At 42.4% G+C, this 20,546-nt stretch overlaps 1 protein-coding gene across 6 annotated transcripts; it reads left to right on the forward strand.

Moving 5' to 3' along the window:
* Nucleotides 1–1,483: 1,483 nt before the first annotated feature.
* On the forward strand, nt 1,484–18,830 carry ZDHHC1 (zinc finger DHHC-type containing 1). Of its 6 annotated transcripts, none has more exons than XM_033157128.1 (12): nt 1,484–1,506; nt 7,652–7,750; nt 9,172–9,390; nt 9,852–10,027; nt 10,820–10,921; nt 11,899–12,023; nt 12,352–12,510; nt 13,460–13,572; nt 14,902–14,987; nt 15,622–15,715; nt 16,963–17,077; nt 18,218–18,830. In XM_033157128.1, the coding sequence occupies exons 3-12, from the start codon at nt 9,172–9,174 to the stop codon at nt 18,751–18,753; spliced, it is 1,725 nt and encodes a 574-aa protein (XP_033013019.1). In that variant the 5' UTR covers nt 1,484–1,506; nt 7,652–7,750; the 3' UTR covers nt 18,754–18,830. The 6 variants fall into 6 exon arrangements, with proteins under 6 accessions (XP_033013019.1, XP_033013023.1, XP_033013017.1 ...); XM_033157132.1 differs by lacking the exon at nt 1,484–1,506 and adding an exon at nt 4,051–4,216 and having other exon boundaries at nt 13,460–13,557; nt 15,646–15,715; XM_033157126.1 differs by lacking the exon at nt 1,484–1,506 and adding an exon at nt 4,052–4,216.
* Nucleotides 18,831–20,546: the final 1,716 nt, after the last annotated feature.

Below are 20,546 nucleotides of genomic sequence, written 5' to 3' on the forward strand. Positions count from 1 at the left end.
GAGGCTTTGCTTAGGGAGAGGCGCTTTGTATACCTTACTGGTGGCATCTAGCCCCCAATTCAGGGCAGAGTGGTGAGGGGAGCTGTTTTGCAAGAGGACATGGGCAGGATGGGTGAAAGCCTCACAGAAGTAGCACCCCACCTCCCTACAGCAGAAATATTAGCACATAGCCCTGCATCTGGAAGACAACAACTGGAAGCAACCATGCTAGGGCATGTTGACCCACTACCCCCAACTCGCTGCTCCAGCCCCAGCCCCAGCTGACTGGAGTGTGAGGCCAAGTTGCTTGAGGGCATTGGAGACATCAGACACTTCCTGCGCTCAGCCAAGCTGCTGGACATTCCCCAAGGTGATCTACCATCAGCTTTCCTGCAGGAAGGATTTCAGGAGAGGCAGGCAAAGACCACCTCATGGCCTGTTCTTACTGAATTTTTTCCATCCTCTCCCCAAGAGGATCTGTGATCAACTTCCCTGTGAGAAATACCTTGGTGACTTTTTGATATTCCTTGTAAGCTGCCTTGGACAGATTTTATCCCGAAGGGCAGGATGCAATTAAGTGAAATAAATAAATAAGAAAGAGAAAGAAAGACGCTGAGAACGGGAGGGAGAAAAGCATTGAGGTGCTCCATTACCCTGAAAATAAGATCAGAAGGGCCAGGAAGTAGAGATTTGGGGAGGGTGCACTCTCACATTATGGGGGTCTGCAGGAATTTTTCCTGGGGTTGTGGTGGAGCAGAAGTAAAACAATGAAAAGGGGAGAGTGGGCTGATTTCTCACAAAACATGAGAAGAATACTGCCTGAGCATTTTGTCTCATATCTTACATATGCTAGAAACACTCTTTAAAAAAGAAGCTAGGAATGGGGGGGGGGTCATCCATCCCATGACCCAAATTGGAAGTAGCATCTGGTTAGAGAAGGAATCGGGAACATTGAAGAGAAAGAAGAAAGGAAGGATGACGTCTGTTCCTTAAAATACAACTTCCCTTGTCTGTCATCTGATTAAAGCCTGCAAACTCCGTTCAATGTCTTCCCTTCAGTACCCTCCCCTTCTTCAAATACTCCATATTTCTCTGTTGATTTCAACTTTTAAATGGGGTTTTTATTTTGAAGGCTGGATAAGGTGTGGTCTTGCACAGCTTCCACATCGTCATAGGCCAGAAAGGGAGTGGCAACCCACTTGTTTTTAAATATTTTACACATTAGGTTTCTTCCAGTGTTTTGGATTTACTCCAGTAGCTCTATTTAGAGATTTCTTCATGTCTCCCAGCCAGTCAGTTTCCATCAGTGCTGCTGCCTCAAGCAAGAAAATGGAGTCCAGTACGGCCTAAGAAATGCAGTAATCCAAGAGGGAAATTGTTGGGTTTTTTTTCTTCATTTGGGGCCTTTGCTGGTGAAGGTATGCAAGCTTTTGCATTTGACAGAGTGTCCTGCTTTTCAGGCAAAAATGAGGCGTCTGTGTGTATAACTTTACTGGAGCCACAATGGAAGCTTCTTAGTCATTTAATGTAAGTACAACCTTCAGAATAAAATGTTGAGATAATATAGAACTTTAAAAGCCACTTTTATTGCCTAGGGAATTGCGCTTTAAAAAAGAAGTTTAAATTCAACATGTTTGTAGATACCAGGTTTTTGAACTCATTTTCTGATTTTGTACAAAAGGAACAGAAACAAGTATTTTGAGACAGAGTATTCACACGTGTTGTGTACATGTGGATAACATTCATATATCTACTCTTACCAAATAAGTATTCAGTTTGTAAGAAAAGAAGTGCTAGAGCACAGGTCAGCAACCAGCACTCCAAGCGGCCAGAAGTCGCCCCCAATCTCATTTTATGCAGCATCCATCACCTGAAACTACCCTATTCTCCTTCATCAGAGTTCCTTCCTGTTCTGTTCCTCATTTTTCTTGTTTAAGTGAGTTACCTCTTCATTTTTTTCTATGTAGTTTGAGAACAATTGCATCATTATTTTATTTGATAAACATAAATTGATTTTTAATTACCCCCCCCCCCCCGGTTGTAGGGAAAGGATGGTTTTCCTTAGCTATCTAAAAACAAACTGGTTTGCTTCTGCCATACCTGTTTGTATAGCACACTAAAGTTAAAAAGAAATAGGTTTCGCTTTCTTTCCAGAACAATAGCTTGCTTAAATAAATAAATACCGTATATCTATTTGAGAGTAATATCATCAAACCCAGTGTGGCTTACATCTGAGTAGATTAGCCGAGGATTGGGACTTTAATCTGGTGAAAACTGAATCAGGAGAGTCTGTATTCCAGATTACTTAATCCATAACACTCTTTGTCTCTGCCTTTGGCAGCTGCAACCCCCTTAGGGAGTTACTCTAAAGTTGGCCACCCCTGTGCTAGACCAGTGTTTTTCAACCACTGTTCCGTGGCACACTAGTGTGCCGCAAGATGTTGCCTGGTGTGCCGTGGGAAAAATTGAAAAATTCAAGAGAATTACTTTATATATAGTCAATATAGGCACAGAGTTAAATTTTTTAACATTTTCTAATGGTGGTGTGCCTCGTGATTTTTTTCATGAAACAAGTGTGCCTTTGCCCAAAAAAGGTTGAAAAACACTGTGCTAGACCACAGAAGTCCTGTCATTTAATTTCAGGTGGTTGGTTGGTTGTAGGGGGTGCAAGACTTTCTGCATAAGTTCAGAGGCAGCTTTTTCTTTGATTCTGAGATACAAGTGTGACATGGAAGAAAAAGTGTCACTTTAAGAACATAAAAAGATTCCTGCCGAATTAGGCCAATGGGCCCTCTACTCTAGCATCTTGTTCCCACAGTGGCTAACTAGTTCCCTATGGGAAGCCCATAAGCTGGACATAAGCAAGCCTGCTTGTGATTCCCAACAACCGATATCGCCAACAAAATACTGCCTCCAGTATTGTGGAGGTAGGCCACAACCATTTGTGTGGCTAGTATCCATTGATAGCCTTATTCTCTATAAATTTGACTTATCTTCTAAAGCCAACCAAGTTGGTGACCATCACTACAAGTTGTGCTAGTGAATTTCATAGTTCAACTTTTTATTTGTTTAATCAATTCCTATACCATTTAAACAAAATAAACAGTTTTCAACATGGGTTAAAACATCTTTAATAAACAGCAAATAAAAAAAATTGAGACTATCTTCTGTAAAACACCATTAACAACTGAACTTTTTAGTATCAAAATAAACATTACGCATAAAAGGAGCAACAAAAGTTCAAGGAGAATTCGCAGCCAACAGAGAAAGCAAATACAGTAAAGTATTATTAAAAGATGAGGAAATGAAATATTACAAATGGAAGTTCCCTTGTAGACAGTCAGTGCAGTATTGTGGTTAGAGTGTCAGAATAGAACCTGGGAGACCAAATCCGCCCTCGACCATGAAGCTCACTGAGTGACCTTGGGCCAGTCACTCACTTTCATCCTCACCTACCCCACAGGGTTGTTGTGGGAATTGGAGGAGGAGGAGGAAAACTCTGTATTCCAGCTTGAGCTCCTTGAAGGAAGAAGTGGGATACATAGGCCTACAATAAATAATAACACAAAATATAAACAAACAACTAAAAAGTATATATTCCAACTTAAAAAAACAACCACCCCACAGCCATATGACTGACAACTACGTGCTGTGTGGAAGCATTTTCTTTTGGTCCTCCTGAATGAGTTCTAGTATTATGAGTAGGAGAAGAAACTCTTCTCTTTTGGCACTTCGGTCCGGAGTTCGTGTGCCTTTTATTTCAAGCTCGAGGCGTTGCTCCACTCTGCAATTGAAACGAGCTTTGAGTGGGGCTGTGAGGAACGAACGAGTCTTCCTTCGAAGCGAGCAGCGTGATAAGGAGCCCGTTGTCCTTCGAGGTGCATTAGGACTTTCGGGTGCCAAAAAAGAAGAGGCCGGCGGATACGCCCGTGTTTTTGCGGCGAGAGCGGCAGTACCCGGTGCCTGCCAGAAGGGGGCGGGCTACCCTGGGGATCGCTGAGGAAAGAGCGAGCAGCAGGGAGAGAGAGGCGGGGCGGGGCTTGGAAGGATGGGGGAGGAGTCATCCCGCTGCCCTTGCTGTCGCCATGGAGACGGGCCCCGCGGCCTGACCCGCGCCGAGGAGCCTTTGGTCCAGCAGGGCCCTCCCTGAGGAAGGGGGCCCCTCAGCGCCCCCCTGATCCCGGGCATGAGGCGGGTGCGTGGCCGCCCGGAACCGCCACTGAGCTGGGGGGGGAAGGTGAGAAGGACGGACTCGGGCCCCCCTTCCCCCAGTGGGTAGGGGTTGGGTTTATAAAGCCGCCGGAGTGAGGCCTTTCCCGGCGGGGAGGGGGGATCGTGGATTTACGGGGTGTTCGTGGTTTTCCACGAACCTCTATGGATGTATTTTTTGGGATGGAGGAAGGGACTCTGTGCCATCACCGGCGTCTTGGCTGAGAAGAGTGGTCTCTCTCTCTTTCTGACTGTCGAGTTTAAATCTATTTTATTTTATTTATTATTATTATTATTATTATTATTATTTTAAATCTACCTCTCTTTAATTAGTGCTGGAATTATAATAAACGTTCTACGGAAGTGAATAGCAAGCACGATCCTGTACACGTTTACTCGGAAGTTATGCAGGCAGTTGTCTGTACACACTTTCCTAGGAGTGAGCCCCTTTGATTGGGACACACAGTAGCATAAGTTAGTTAGTTAGTTTGTTTAATGCTTGTGGGACATTGAAGACTTAACAAATTTATTATGGCCATAAGCCTTCCTGCACTACAGTCCGCTTCATCAGATGCATGAAGTCTTAGTTATCGACCGTTATACACTGGGTGCTTCCAGACAACCTGTTTTTTATTCAGTGTTCAGACATCCAGATTTATCTTCAGGGAGGCTAGACACTTTCGGACAGAGGTTTTCAACCTTTTTGAGTCCACGGCTCTCTTGATGTTTAACTGAGCTTCCTGGGCATGGCTGGAACGCATAGCATGTTGAGAACTGAAAATGCAAGTTTTCCATTATTTGTGCTTTCCTTCCACTGACTGGCTTTTTCCTAAATCCTATTTGAGGCATTTGGACAGCTGTGATTTATGAACTGACACTTTAATTTCTCCATACTAGTAGCCTCTGAACACCTCTAGATATACTACACCTAATTTTCTAAGGCATGGGCCGCTGTTTCTCTGAAAGTTACCTCAGTTTTCACTTTTCAGTACTCGGAAAGGCATGTGGAAAAATAACTCCCCTTCTTCCCAGCTTGGAGACAATATGTTTGCTTCCAGTTCCAATAATATACACAAGTATCAATTGTGGTGAAAATAATACAACAAAACAAAACAACAACACCACAAACTGGCTATGACTATAAAACCAAATTTACTGGAATAGAAATGAGCTGATAACCATTGGATTCACAAACATGCTAAAGTGCCAAGTGCAAATACTGAAAACAGCGATATCTGAACAAATTGGATTGATGAATAATATAACAAGTGGTGTGAGTCCAAATACAGGATAATGATCCCGTGCCGCCACAATGGTGAGGGTGGCACATAGGAGAACGGAGTTGTTGGTGTTGAACTAGATGGAACATTTCTCAAAGCGTTCAGCAGAGACTATGGTGTCTTTATGATATATGCTTTGGTTGACATCCATCTGTCTCAGGAGACAATGGAAGAGTACGCTTTCGGGGGTGAAGTCAAACTGTTGGAGAGTTGCAGTGCCTGCTGTGGCTGTAGAGACCAATAGGGGAGAGACATGTTTTGTTGCAGCTGGAGCACATGAAGGTGTCCGTTTGTGCTGATGCAAGTGTACCAAGGTGTTTCTTCTTTCTGTGCTCCTCCCAGTGGTCATTTGTCCTCTGGTCACTGCTGTGGATATACAACCTGACTGACTGATATATGGTTTATTTACACATATATACAACCTGAGTGTATGATGAGGGTGTTCACAGCATTAACAACCCAATTTGGTCTTGCTTCTCCTATAGCATTGGATTCAAATGAAAATCAGGCACCCCCCACCTCTCTCTGACTTAACAGCCTGCTGCTTTTATACATCTAGCTCACATCACTCAACTATCAACTCTGGCATTTGTCTTTCTAACTACCAGCAAGTTGAGGGAAATCATAGTGTGATTGATGCTATGTAAATTCCTGAACCCTCAGGTACAATGTAGGAATTGACTAGGTACAGGAGCTTCTGTTAAGTGCTGTCTAGCAGAGCTATAGATTTATATTTTTTATCTCCTTAATTATCTGCAGTGATTCATTATAATATGAATGTTTACAACACTTTCTTTTAATCCTCACAACAATCCTGTAAAACAGTCTAATATTACTATCCCTGTTTTCCAAATGAAGAAGTCGGGATCAGAAAAAATAGTGGCTTCCCTAAACCCATCTAGTGCGTACATGATTGAGATGAGATTTTATCTAGAGACATCCAGACAATACTACTAAAGGGCCATTCCGTGAAAAATGAGCCTGATAAGAATGCTAGATGAGCGCTGGACTTTGGTGAGGAAGATTCCAAACGTGCAGTCTAACCATTTTTTTAAAAGCTAAAGACAAAAGATGGTTATTTTATGGGCCTTCTTTTCAAAAGTCCACCCACGTAGTCTTCACAGAAGTGTTCAAGTTAAAAGTTTTCTGATGATTGTCCCACCCGTGACAGCATTTTTTCCTTAATTTTGTATCGTTAAATTTCTTAAACTTAATTCCTGATTGCATAGTTGTAACCAATAAACATTGATTTAAACAGATATGCTGAGTTTATCATTGATTCACCTCCCAACTCACAGAGTTTTTCCATAAATCAAACTTATCTCAAGCTCCATGTCCTTTTTTTGTCCCACCCGTGACAACATTTTTAACATTTAATAAAATTGTCAAAAATATCCATAAAAATAATAAAAAAATTAGTAAAATGTTCAGTATCTTATTAAGAACATAGTTTAAATTTTGGTTGTTAATTTTTATGTATATTTACATTGTTACACATGTGTGAATACCAAAAAACATGGTCAAAGTGTCCCACCCGTGACAATGGAATGGCCCTAAAATATTACACAAGCTTTCTGTGGTTGCCACTTGAGACTGTTTCTCTTTCCTTTTTTTTTTGCAATCCTTGACTATGAAAATTTGGGTGTTTTGTATCTGTGTATTGTGAGCACACGTGTACAGTCCTTGTGTTGTAGTGTGTATTTATAAGAAAAGTGTCTAGGAGACCTGGCAATATACTAGTGTTGTGTTCCCTAGGGAGTGGCATCAAAAGTCACTGCTCTGCCAATGCATGAAATCAGTTGCTTTAGCCTCTGTTTACAAAAAACAAAAAACCTCTGTTAAAGGAGAATCGTGAATTTTCACCCTTTTTAGAAGTGTCTGTTGTGTTCCAGTTTCACCAGCCAAAGCAAACAGTGGATACCTTGCCTCTTTTAGCTTTTGTAGTTCAGCTAGTTTCATATATTGGAGAATGAAGTGACCTATTTGGTGGGCTTTTCCATCACACCTGTCTTCATTGGACAGAGATGAAATGGGTCAAAAAGTACCCAGCAAAAGATACAAAATTGTTTTTAAATACATTTTTGTATTGAAGGCTTTGGCACAGAAGCCTTTCTCTATGTATTTTTTCAAAAGATTGTTTTTGATATGATTTAATCCTTCTAATTTACTCTGACTATCTACAGAGAAAAGAACTGTGGGCCTTATGAGAACATTTTAAGAGCTACATGATCAGATTAAGGGAGCCTGCACTGAGAAACTGAGGCCACCATCTTGCGGCTGTGGTAAGGGAAGCCTCCATGACTTCTGCAACTTTTATAGTCTTCCATGGCCTTGGGTTACTCCAGGTTACACACACCTTGTGAAGCTTAGAGTTTTCATGTGACGTCTTTGCTTGTTTGTAATAAATATCAAGTAAGGGTGACTAATGGAATCCCCTGCTTTGCATCTCAGGAAGATAAGACTTAACATAAGTCAGTATAATGCTCACATTAGATTTGTGCAGAAGCCAGAGTAGCTGAACTTGTGGAGATAATCCAGTCCTCCTCTTCCCTATGTTTGCTTGTCAAAGTACTTTGCATAAATACATTAGACATACTAGTTAAAGGCAGACATACAGACAGGGGAGGGAAAACTTTGCTTCAGAGCTACAGTGGTGCCCCGCTAGACGAATGCCTCGCTAGACGGAAAACTCGCTAGACGAACGGCATTCGCTAGTGGAAGGCTGCCCCGCAAGATGAAAATGTCAGTGGGGCTGCCTTGCAAGACGAATTTTTTTTTTTTGCGCGAAAACCTCCGTGCTCCATTGCCGCTTCGCTAGACGAATAATTTGCTCTACGAAGACACTCGTAGAATGAATTATTTTCATCTAGCGGGGCACCACTGTACTTAAGTTTGGTGAGATATGTTTCCACAATGCACTAAAACACACATACTCATTCAGTTACAGGGGTTGGGATGCAAACATTACACAGTTCTCACCTAGAGCAATAACACACTTGGCAACATTGCACCTATCTCAACGCCTAACAGTATAACAGATGTAACGTTTAGACCTGGCCTAAGCAAACCTCCAAAGAGACAAGGCAAGCTGCAGTTTTGTCTTACGGGGTGGTCTTTTTATTTATTTATTTATTTCATAATTTTTATGCATGGCTTGCTTTTTAAAAACCTCCAAGTGTTTACAGAACAATAACATTATCAGTAGAAACAGTTAAAAGAAACTATTTGAAACATTTTTTTTTAAAAAAAAACAGCAATAAACTAAACAGATTAAAACACACATGAACATTTTACAAATCAGGGTGGGCTTGTCTGAAGAAAACTGTTTAGCAGACACTGAAAAGAGGACAGTGAAGGTGTCTGCCTGATGTCAATAGGCAGGAGGTTCCAAAGTGTGGGTGCTGCCATACTTAAAGATCCATTTCCTACAAATGTAGAACAAATTATATTGTGTGGCACCTGTAACAGTGCCAGTTCCGCAGATTGAAGCAGTCAAGTGGGTCTATTTGGGCAATGCAATTGATCTTTCAGATAAATAAAGCTACACAAGCTGTGACACATTATGTTGCTACCTGTCTGGTGTTTAGACAGGCCCTTTCTGCACAGAAAGCTTTGATTGAGAGAAGATTTATCCCTGTAAAATTTGTCTTCTGGGGCTCTTTCAAGAAAGCATTTTCTCATATTTCTTTTCTGCTTCTGGTAGATGAACATCTGCAATAAACCACCTAATAAGACAGCACCAGAGAAGAGTGATGAAGCAGCTCATGAGGTCCAGTCCCAGCATGCCCGGAGAAATGGCTGGAGCTGGCCTCCACATCCATTCCAGTTTGTTGCTTGGCTGCTCTACATCTTCTTTGCAGTGGTTGGCTTTGGTGTCCTTGTGCCACTCCTGCCTGCGCACTGGGTTCCTGCTGGGTATATTGTATCCTTACATGTTGATGTTTCAGCATAGTATTGCAAATACATCTGTCACAATTACTGGTGAGGTTATTTAGGAATGGTAGAAAACCTTTAGTGAGCAAAACCACTGAGTTTTCCTGTCATTCAGACTATACCCTTAATTTACTGCAACTTGTAGGATTGTTGCATTTGAGTAATATCTTACACTTTCTGAAAGAATAAATGCAATTTTCTGTACACTAATGGCTCATGCCCCTTTGCTGTGTCCCTTTGCTCTCAACGCTGCCCATATCCCTTGTTAATTTTACTTTTCCTGTGCCTTTATGAATGAATGATAATTTGAATCCTTTGCCCCACTTGGTGACAAAAGAGACCTTTTTCTTAACTTAAGAGATTAAAAACTGATATTTTGCCCACTTAAATGGGACTTTGAAAAGAAGTCAGTATATTGATAGAGACAACCCTTAACTGTGTCCACTTCAGTGTCCCGGAGTGTTTTTTCTCTGCCATCTAGTAGTTCATCTTACAGCAGTTTCTATTGACCCAGCTGATGACGGTGTGCGAGAGAAGAATTACCAGGGGCCACTCACTACTTTCAATCGAAGCCAGCATGCTCACGTCATTGAAAACCGCCACTGTCACATCTGTGATGTCAATGTGTAAGTAATAGTCTTGCTCTTCCTTGTGTTTTCTTTAAGTTTATTGCATTGAATCCTCTCACAGACAGCAGTCAAGTATTGGAAATAACAGATGAAGCATGCGTGTAATAGTTGTGGAGTTATATTCTACCTTCATTGGAGAACTGGAGATTTATTGAGCACAAAGCTATAAACTAAATACCTATTTGTGGTTCCTGAAGCAGTCCAGTCCTTAATTTTTCCTCATTGCCAGGGCAATGATTTTTTCCTGTTGGTAGGGTCCTGTATTTTTGTTGCTGCTTCATTTCACTGGAAGCCAATGGCTCTGCTACATTGGTGGCAGGAAGTCATAACCACCAGCACCATTGTGTTTGTGCATTGGGGACAATGGTTATGTAGGGATTTTGGCTTGCTCAACATACTCATTTTTCAGTATTTTTATTTTAGCATTAAGAGAGAGGCTAGAATGATATTGCTCAGGTGTGCTGGCAGGAAGCATAAAAGTCAGCAGCAATTAAGGAAAGAGCAACGGTCTCGTGCTGCTTCATTGCATTTAAGTGGGAGTTGCATTGTTGCAAAATATATAAGTAGGCTCAATTGGGTTTGTAGCCTGAAAGAAAGAAACAGGAGGAGAAAGAGAGTGTGTAATGTTGGTCTTTAGTAGAGTTAGGTGTGCTATTCTTCCCCTTTTCTTTGTGTTTTAGGCATCTAACGTAGCATCCCAGACTGTGAGAGGCATGAGCAATAAACTGTAATTAGTTTGTTTTGCAGGTTTTTTCCACTCTAACATGAACATTCCTTTCTTCTTGTTAGGAGCTCCAGATCAAAGCATTGTGGGACCTGCAACAAGTGTGTGTGTGGATTTGATCATCACTGCATGTGGCTCAACAACTGTGTGGGAGAGAGGAACTATTGGTATGGGTCATGTCTTTCACAGCATTAATACACACAAGCAAAGCTACTGTGCAAGACTGTTGAATCATCCAGCCACTATTGTTCAAATACCTAGTTTCTCTCCTTTTCAAAATTATGGCATGCTCCATACAAATCAGAGAGCACCCTTAAGTTTACAGCCAGAATTGTATGCCTACTTCTTCAGTAGCTTTTAAAAGGGAGCACAGATTAGAACTTACTTAGCCAAATATTAGGGACCTCTGTCCAGGTGCTTATTTTGAACCCTGACTCAAACAACTGGACATAGAGCTCACTTTCTTGCTCTGTTCCTTCTGGCTACTGAAGGTTAAGCTTTGTCCTCTTTTAGTAGCTCTGAAGTAGGTGATGCCAACCATTTTTGGCATGTGTGTCACAAGTCAAACTTAAATTAGGATAGAGTTCTGTAGTGTGTGCCACAGTACATGCACATCTCTCTGGCCTTTGGGGCAACCCCCCCCCCCAACTTCGCTTATACACTGATGTGGTCTGAGCAGACAACGATTGAACAGGAAAGGGATCTAAGGGTCATGTTGGATAGTTCAATAAAAACACAAACCCAGTGTGCATTAGCTATAAAAAAATATGAATTCCATGTTCGGGGTCATTAGGAACAGAATTGAAAACAAAACTGCCAATATCATAATGCTGTTATACAAAGCTATTGTGTGACCTCTCGGAATACCATGTTCTGGGAGTGGACTTTCAAAAAGCATGTTGTAGAGCAGGGAAAAGTTGCAGAAAAGGGCAGCTAAAATGATTAAGGGGCATGAGCAACTCTCTTAGGAGGAAAGACTATAACGTTGGGGGCTTTTTGGTTTAGAAAGAAAAGCAAGTTGTATAAAGTTATGAATGGTATGGAGAAAGTGGATGGGAAGAAGGTTTTCTCCTTCTCATAATGCTAGAACCGGGATCATTCAACAGACAGAGTAGTGCTAAGTGATCTTCTATTTCCTTGGCAGGCTTTTTCTGAACAGCGTGATATCTGCCATCCTAGGCCTTCTCCTAATCCTACTCATTGCTTGCTACGTTTTTGTGGAGTTCTTCCTCAACCCCATGAGGCTACGCACAGACCAACACTTTGAAGGTATCAACCCACACTCAGCACGAGGAACTGTCTCAATGTGAACAGGATTTCACTTTTGTTCAACTAGGTTCCCTCAGGGAGCACCTCTAGTGATAAGTATCCCAATCATACACTGTTACAGCATTCTAAGATCAACAGCGGCTTGAGGCAATATCTTAAATAGTTAACATCTAAAAAGAGAAATTTAAGCTCAAAGCTTCTTAGAAAATGTTCCCTTTGACCTGAGCAGCAAATGTATTTTGCACCTTCTCAGTATCACTCCCCTGCAGATGTTCCATGGCTCCAGGCTTGGCTTCAATTTCCTTATTTGGATAATTCTGTTTTCTAGGCCTGAAGAACCAGACGGATGTGTGGTTTGTGTTCCTTCCTGCTGCTCCCATTGAGACACAAGGACCTGCCATTTTGGGTTTGACTGGGGTTCTGATTCTCCTGGGGCTGCTGACTCTGTTCCTGTTGGGTCACCTGCTGATCTTCCACATTTACCTCAGTAGGTATCACTTTTTATCCTGCAGTTCATATTAATTGGGGACCCTCGCTGTGCAACTGGGATATGTTTTCTATTGTCTATATAAATACTCTGCAGAGACTATAAAAAGAAGTAAGTATTTGCACACAGGCTTCCAATCTAAGGCACAATACAAAAGGAAAAGGAATTGAGAGAAGAGTAAAGACAAGCAAATTCAGATACTAAGTCTTGTTGTTGTTGTTCAGTCGTGTCCGACTCTTCGTGACCCCATGGACCAGAGCACGCCAGGCACGCCTATCTTTCACTGCCTCCCGCAGTTTGGCCAAACTCATGCTAGTCGCTTCAAGAAGTCTTAAAGTCTTAAAGTTACATAATTCCCCTTATAAGTGACCAGCTGAACTGGCTACTGAGGAGGCAGTTCTAGGAGAAGAGAAGCCAAATAGCAGTTGGTCCCAGCTAAGCTGATGTAGTTGGTCTCTCTTCTCTCTGCTCAGATTCATCTTACTCTTCTTAGCATTTTAATTCCAACAGTTGTCTGCTTCCGTTCCCCAGTGGTTGAGTGTGTGTCTATCCTGACTTTCAAATGGTGGGGTAGTAATAAGCAGAATGGCAATTGTACCTTCCCATTCAAATATCTTTCTAAAGTTTGAATGCAGCTGAAGGTGAAGGTAGCTGGGGCATACATTCACTTATGGTCTGGATAAGTCTGGATAGACAATGGAGTTCATAGTACTCTCCCCTCACAATTCTCCAAGGACCACCCATGGTTGTTTTGTTTGGATTGGAGTATTTTGCATGCAGTGTTACTTAACACTTCTGCCCTTTGATTTAACAATGCAAATGTATTATTTATTGAGAACCCATAAGGAGGATGTTAGTTAATAATTTTGAGCTTTTCCACCTTTATTCATGCAGTGTCTGAGCTGGCAGATTTTCTATCATTCAATTCTTCTCTTTTCCATTTCACTAGTGTGGCATCGATTGACCACCTACGAATACATTGTGCAGCAACGCCCCCCACAGGAGATGAAAGATCCTGTCAAGCAGCTAGAATCCTGCCCTCCTCAAGTGAAGCCTATTCAGGTATTGCAGGGGTGACTAACCTGTGACCTATGGGCTGGATCTGAACTGACGAGGCACACAGAGTAGTTTGCTGGCTCCTGCAACTTCTCTTCCAGTCTCAGCATGGTGGCATCCATTACTGAGATTGAGAGTCAGAGTGCTCTGCCTGCTGTTTAGAGATGAAGTGTAAAAGGCAGCACCTTGGTGGTGGTGTTTTAAAACCTACATTGGGAATGTATTTAAAATCTTACCATAAAATGTCTTTCTCTTGAGAGCTGGCAAAGCTGCTTTCTGCAGGGATCGGGGAACTCAGTCATGCAACTGATCCAATTGTGCCTCTCCCTGCCCCACAGCTGGCATCAGGTTTGGATGAAATGACCTTGTGGGCCCAATTGGGACCCATGCCAAGCCAAGTTACACCCACAGTCTTGGGATTTCCCAACCGTGATATAGATAGAAAAATCTCCTTTAATACTGACCAAATTATTATTTTAAGAGAAACACAGCATTTACAACTTATTAAAAAAGAACAATTTTAAAAAGAATTTTAAAAAGAATAAAAAAAATTAATTGATTCTCATGCAGCATATGCCTGATCAATCCTCTCTTGGAATGTATAGACAGTATTCATATTGACGATAAATTCAGTTGTACAATTTAAAGAAATCATTCATTCCAAGTGGATTTTGTGCACTTTGGGTGCAAAGTGATCTTCCATAGTCTCTCAGCACTGCATGGTGAGAGACAGTTTAGCTTGTATACTTGAATCTAGGTTTGAGCTGAATTTCAAATATGTAAGAAACTTATGCAGAAACTTGTGCAGACTAAAACCAAGCTGTCAAAGGGACGTGCAAGCCATGACTTGAACGTGGCATTAATAGGGAGCTGGTGACTTTTAAATGAAGTGATTGATAGTGTTGGTGCTCAACTAAACACAGCATAATTTATATAGTTCATAAACTATTGCCCAAGCCATTCATCTTTTTATCATCTAAAATACAACTAGAAAAAGTGAACTATATGCAAGTGGCTCTGTTTTTATTTTTGCTGAGATATTTTTAAGAAGTTGCAATCTGTGCACATTTACTTGGGAGCAAACCCCATGGAACATACTGGGACCTCCTTCTGGGAAAATATATTATAGGACCAGGCTTTTAAAAAGTAATGATGATGTTGAAATCTACAGGTACCTGAGTTAAATAACCAAATGTTCCTTCCTTCCCCCACGATATGGAGGCATTTGTAGAAACAGGGTTTTACAGTAATTTTGACTTACAATATAGAGAAGGACACTAACTTGCCTGGGTTGTTCACTTGCCTCTGTTTTAAAATAACTCTTGCACATTTCAGGAAATGCAGTTTTATGTAGGAAGCCTTGGATATACCAATCCTGAGATCCAGGTGGAAGACTCTACAGGATTAGCATCTGGGAAAGAGTGAGTAAAGCTGATGCCAAGTTTCTTTTCATATGACTGAGCTTACCTAGAAGCTGTTCTAGAGTCACAGCAGGTAGTTTAATGAAGTCACTCTGAGGGGAGGAAAAATTAGCACTTCCAGTTTTTCCAGGCATCTGAGGTGTCATAACACCATTCTCAATGTACATAATCTCATAGGTGCAAGTAGAGAGGTTAGCTGTTTCTGTGAATGGGCTATAAGAGAATGGTGTATAAATGTTACTAAAGGGACACATGGAGCAACTTTTTTCAAAGCATTTCCTCAGATTATGGAAAAGAGATTAAATACAAATTATATTATTAAGATGAAATATATAGAAATTCTCCACATTGCAAATGGATTTCACATGTATTCATACCTACACATAAAGAGGAAAATTATGTTAACCTATTATAATTTACATGGTGTAACATTTTTATTTTGTTACTTGTTTTTGTATTTTAAAAAAAGCAAAAACTGAAGGCATTTCTTCTTTCTGAAGAAATTCTGGGAGTTCAGACTAGAACTCCAGTAGCAAAGGCTTGATGGCCTGACAAAAGGAGGTGAAGCTTTTTATCTATTGCAATGTAGATGGATTGGTATGTAAGAAATCAGCCCTGCCTGTTCTGTTTTCAGCCTAACCAAGTTCTGCATTCGCAGCGATGGCTCAGACACCAAGCTCATCCTCACCCCTGAGCAATCAGAGGTGCAAGATGGAGACCAGCCACAGGTGAGAGATAGAGTTGTGAGTTCTAGTTTTTTGTGCTGGGGCTGTGCTGCTGCTCCTGATCTTGGGGCATAAGTCATCATACCACACTTCCTCTTTCATCTGCAGCTGAACTTGTATCCTTGACATCTTCGCTTCTGTGGTTAGTGGTCCTTTATCTGCTTGTATCCTTCCATTGAAGCAAAATTACAAAGTTCACACTTTGATGGCAGTATGAGGAATGGGGTTCTGAATGCTCTTAAACTGAAAGCGTTGTACTGAGGCTAAATATGAAAAGATCAGATGTGCACTTTCTCCTTTTCCATGTTTTCATGGAAGATTATATATCTCATTCTGAGGGTATTTATTACTTATTTTATTTTTTTAATTGTATACCACTGAACTGTAAAAAAAACATACTCTAGGCAGTTCACACACACAGGGGGGGGGGAGAGAGGTTAGGCTGAAAAATAATGACTGGCCCAAGATTACTGAGTGAGCTTCATGGCTGAGAAAAGATTTGAACCTGAATCTCCCAAGCCCCAGACCAACATTCTAATGTCTACATCACACTGACTCTAAATCATCAGTTGTAAAACCATTTTAAAATGGAAGGAAGTGGTGCTAGTTTGATACCTACCATCTTGCTCGTTGTTTTACTTTTTATCTCCCCTCCGTCCTTCCTTAAAGGGGCTCAGTGGGAGCACATTGTTCTTTGCCCTTGTCTCCCCCCCCCCCCCCCGTTATCCTCAGAGGTTTTTATATTAAGAAAGAGTGACTGCTCCTAGGTCACCCTGCGAGCTTCAAGGCTCAGTGGGAATTTTAACTCTGGTCATCCAGGTCCTTCTTTGTCACTCTAATCCGGGATTGGCTAACCACACAAAGCATTTTTCCCTGCCTCCAAGTCCCCATCTGTTGTGGCAGTTGCAAAACCATTGTTGTTTTTTGTTTCTCTCTGCTCAGCCCACTCCCTATTAGAAACACAGCTCACTTCCTCCCTGGTCATCAGATTGGTCATTTTATGAGCAGGAAGGGAGTGATAACACTCCCTCTTCAGTTGATCAGCACAGATCAGCTGAAGCAGGAGGCTGTGTGATTATTCCCATGAGTGTAGCATGAGAGTGTATTTTGGCCACACCACTGGCATTCAACCCCAGTGGGCTGGCCAAGGGTGAATCTGGGCCTCGGGCCAATAAAAGGTTAGCCACCCCTCCTCTAACCATTAAAATTGCAATGATTTTAAGCGGATTTGTCTTGTTGTGTAACTTCAGAAAAAGAAGAAGAAGAAAAGGAGAAAGAAGTTGCATAAGGTCCCCTCTTCTGTGTCAGAAGAAAGATCCAAGATGGCTGATGGCCCATGGTCCTCTCTTCCAGCTTTACAACCAGGTAAAAGGAAAAGGTGGAGAGAGTCAGAAGTAGAAAGTATTCGAATAGAGTTTATGGGGTCATGAATGGTGTATGAAGGCAGGCATTCTCTTAGTTTAATAAATAACCTTTCAGTGAATAGAAATTTTGGACATGGCATTATATAGGATGTTATAGACATGTTTTGTACTATTGTTTTAAACAGCACAGTTCTTTTTCTTTTTTATAATTATGCCCCCCCCCCAATAAAATAGGGAAAGTAAGATACCGGGTAATCCCATAGAGATCCATAACCGCAGCTGTCTTAGGTTGATCAGAGTTCTGTGGAAAACTCTTTTCCAAGCCAAACAGCCTTTAGGGAGGCACCTCCTTTTCTCCTCCTGCAGCATTGCACAGCCTCTAAACATTGGAGCATTTCTTCTCAGCAGCAGAAACTATATAACTCTTATTATCACAAGTGACCACTAGCTGACCAATCAGTAGATTCCAGATTTAACTGCAGAGCTGCCACCTCTCCTTTCTCTAGCTCACTTCTTTCTACATGCCAAAGAGTAGATACATACTCCAAAGCCTATGGATACTGGAGCTCTGTTCTGTTAGCCTCTTGGCCTTTCTTGTAGAACAGGGGTGGGGGATAGGATCCAGCTGCTGGGCCTGATCCTGAGTTCCCCTGAGTATGGTAGGTGGGCAAGGTGGCCTACCTGTCAGTTCCTGTCAGTCATCAGGTGATGCAACAGAACTTGCTAGTGTAAATGCTGGTCAGTACTTAAAGCAAACCCCTCTTTGTGTGGGGATTGGCTGCACTGTAGAGTTCCTAATTGAAACCTGCCAGTTGGGAATTCATAAGCACAGCCAATCCCTGTAAGGCTTGTTGTCACCACCAATCAGGTGATAGATGCTGATGGCAAGCCTCAGTTTCCAAGGAACAATCAGGGGCACACTTTAAGGTTTCCAATTACTGATTTGCAATCACAACTCTGCCTGCCCACATCTGATACCACATATAAGGTCATGTGTGGTTTGTGGAAGATGTCCTCACAGGGCATATTACGAGCCCTTCCAGACTTAATTTGGTCTGTGGTCTGGAGGTTCCCCGCCGTTGCTGCTGAAGGAGGGAAATATCATTTCCTAACACCCTTTTCCTCCTCTTTATGTTTGCAGAACTTGCCATCACAGGTGCCACCTCCTCAACATCTTCGTCCTCCAGCCTTCGCCTTCCCATGCCAGCTGCCCCTCCCAAAATAGTCACACCCACAGGCAGCAACGGTCCTGTCCAGGCTGCAGGTCCTCCAGCTGACTACCATTCCGAGTCAGCAGAGTCCATGGATGAGATCCCCGTGGCTCAGACGCGTCTGGGGAGCAGTGCCCCAAGTGCAGCTTCCCAGAGCAACGCTCGGCATCTCCCCTTCCCCACCGTCCACTCCAGAGGGGGAGGAGAGAAGCACCAGAACACCACGCACAACCCAAAAGACAAGAACTGTCAGCCACCTGCAGAGCAGCGGGTGGAAGAGCTGGAACTGTCTCCTAAGATCCCAACCATCTTCGTGAGCAAAAGCAGTGGGGAGCCACCTGTCCCCAAACCTTGGTCGGGTGAAACATCATTTGAACCCCCCCACAGAAAATGCTCCAGTAAACGGCACGTGGATGATCAGGACTGCCACGTATGGGACTCAACCACCAGTTCAACTGCAGCTTAGACATCCTAAGAGCCAAGGCAGAAGAAGGGATGTGTGGGCTGCTCACTCTCCAAATATATTCATGTTCAAGGATTTAATCTTGAGTCATCTGTCTTGCTCTCTGGAGCTGGCTGGTCATGGCTCCTTGTTAACCTGCCTTTTGTGGATGGGGAGAGGGCTTATTCCATCATCTTTGTAGCTTTTGCAGGGAAGTCATTTTGCCTTTGGAGGCCATCAGAATTGTAGAAATCTGCTCCTGGGCAACTGTCTTTCCTCACTGCTGGGTACCAGGAGGTTTGAAGGTTTAAGACTAAGCCTTATAGGTGGTTGGATTCTTATTTCAAGCTCTTTTACTGATCCCACAGAAGGAAGCCTGTGCCCTTTGCTTAACGCAGCATATTCCTATGGGGTGCCAAAAGCAGCTACCACAACAGTGCAAGGAGTAGGGTGGGAAAGTCTTTCGTCCTACAGTAGCATGGATTACACTCCTCTGGAAACTGCTCCCTGTTTTTCTATCTCTCTGTCTGAAAGAGTTTTCTCTTTTCTATGATGGCTTATTCTTGCCTTGTAATGCAGATTCACTGGCCTCACAGTGGAGGACTTGCATCGATGCCCAAGGGCCAGAACCAGGGACTTTGAGTGGGTGGCTTCCCTTGAAAATGCTGTCTGGGGAAAATAAAGCCCTTTGCAAGGTGTGCAAGGAGATAAGATCCTAGGATGAGGCTCCTGGATGCTCGTGAACCTCCTCAGTGTTTCACTGCTTGCTATGGAGAGGGACCATGTGATGGAGCACATGCTCTGCAGCTCGAGCAGGGTGGGAACCTGTCATCCCCTCCAGGTGGTAAGCCACAGTTTCTCCACTTCTGCCCTAGAAGTCTCGTGTTCCATCCTGGCATCTTTAGTTTATAAAGGCACAGGTAACAGATGTGAGACTGTACCTGTGACCCTGGAGAACCACTGCCAGTCAGGGAAGACAACACTGGTCGAGATTGACGAATAGGCTGGCCTCTTGCAAAGCAGCTTCTGATGTTCACGCAGCAATATTCTTGGGCTCCTTGAACTGTTTACAATAAAAAAACATTTCTATGCTCTTTGCTAAATATTTTTCTTCACCACCACCCCTACTGTTGTGCCTTTGGTGAGTATGAGCAGCAGTTTTACTTCTTTAGAGGCCCAAAATGTCTCAGTGCAGATTCGGTTGGATCCTGAATGCAGCACCCCCTCTGCTCTGGGCATGTTGTAACCTTTTTTGGGGCGGGGGTGCAGTTAGCCCTTCCATACCTCTTCAAATAACTGCACTTTTCAACTGGTTAAATACTCAGAGGACAAATATGATTTTATCTCTACTGAGAACATTTGGGAATCATTATCAGTAGAAATAAAATTGGATTTGTCTTCTGAAAGGACAGCCACAGCTCAAGTAGGAGAGCACATTTGTTTCAATTCACAAGCTCTTGGGGGTCAATTCCTGGCATCTTGAATAAAAGGATATCAGTGTCAGGGATGGGAGTGATTCTGCTTTGCCTGAGTTTCTGGAGAACTGCCAGTCAGAGTTAGTGCTGAGCTAGGTAGATTAATGGTCTGTGTTGGTATAAGGCATCTTTATATGTTCAACATATTAGAAATGAGGTTGGATGTTGTGTTATGAGTCATTTCTAATATGTTGAACATATAAAGTCCTGGTTCTAGATGTGTTGAAGAATAACCAGTCTTCAAAATCTGCAAATTAAAGTATTGTAAATCCTACAGCAGCCAATACTTGCAGCAGTCAAAATTGAGGGATTACAAATCTAGAGTAATCTTTACCAATCCTA

Source organism: Lacerta agilis, chromosome 8 (genome assembly GCF_009819535.1).
Source record: "Lacerta agilis isolate rLacAgi1 chromosome 8, rLacAgi1.pri, whole genome shotgun sequence".
In the NCBI taxonomy this organism is placed as follows: Eukaryota; Metazoa; Chordata; class Lepidosauria; order Squamata; family Lacertidae; genus Lacerta; species Lacerta agilis.

What these genes read in the sequence shown, in the direction of transcription:
- ZDHHC1 (XM_033157128.1), top strand. Translation starts at nt 9,172, where the DNA reads ATGAACATCTGCAATAAACCACCTAATAAGACAGCACCAGAGAAGAGT. An exon ending in CACATCTGTGATGTCAATGT is followed by an intron (nt 10,028 to 10,819) that starts GTAAGTAATAGT and finishes TCTTCTTGTTAG; the next exon opens with GAGCTCCAGATCAAAGCATT. An exon ending in GGATTAGCATCTGGGAAAGA is followed by an intron (nt 14,988 to 15,621) that starts GTGAGTAAAGCT and finishes TTCTGTTTTCAG; the next exon opens with CCTAACCAAGTTCTGCATTC.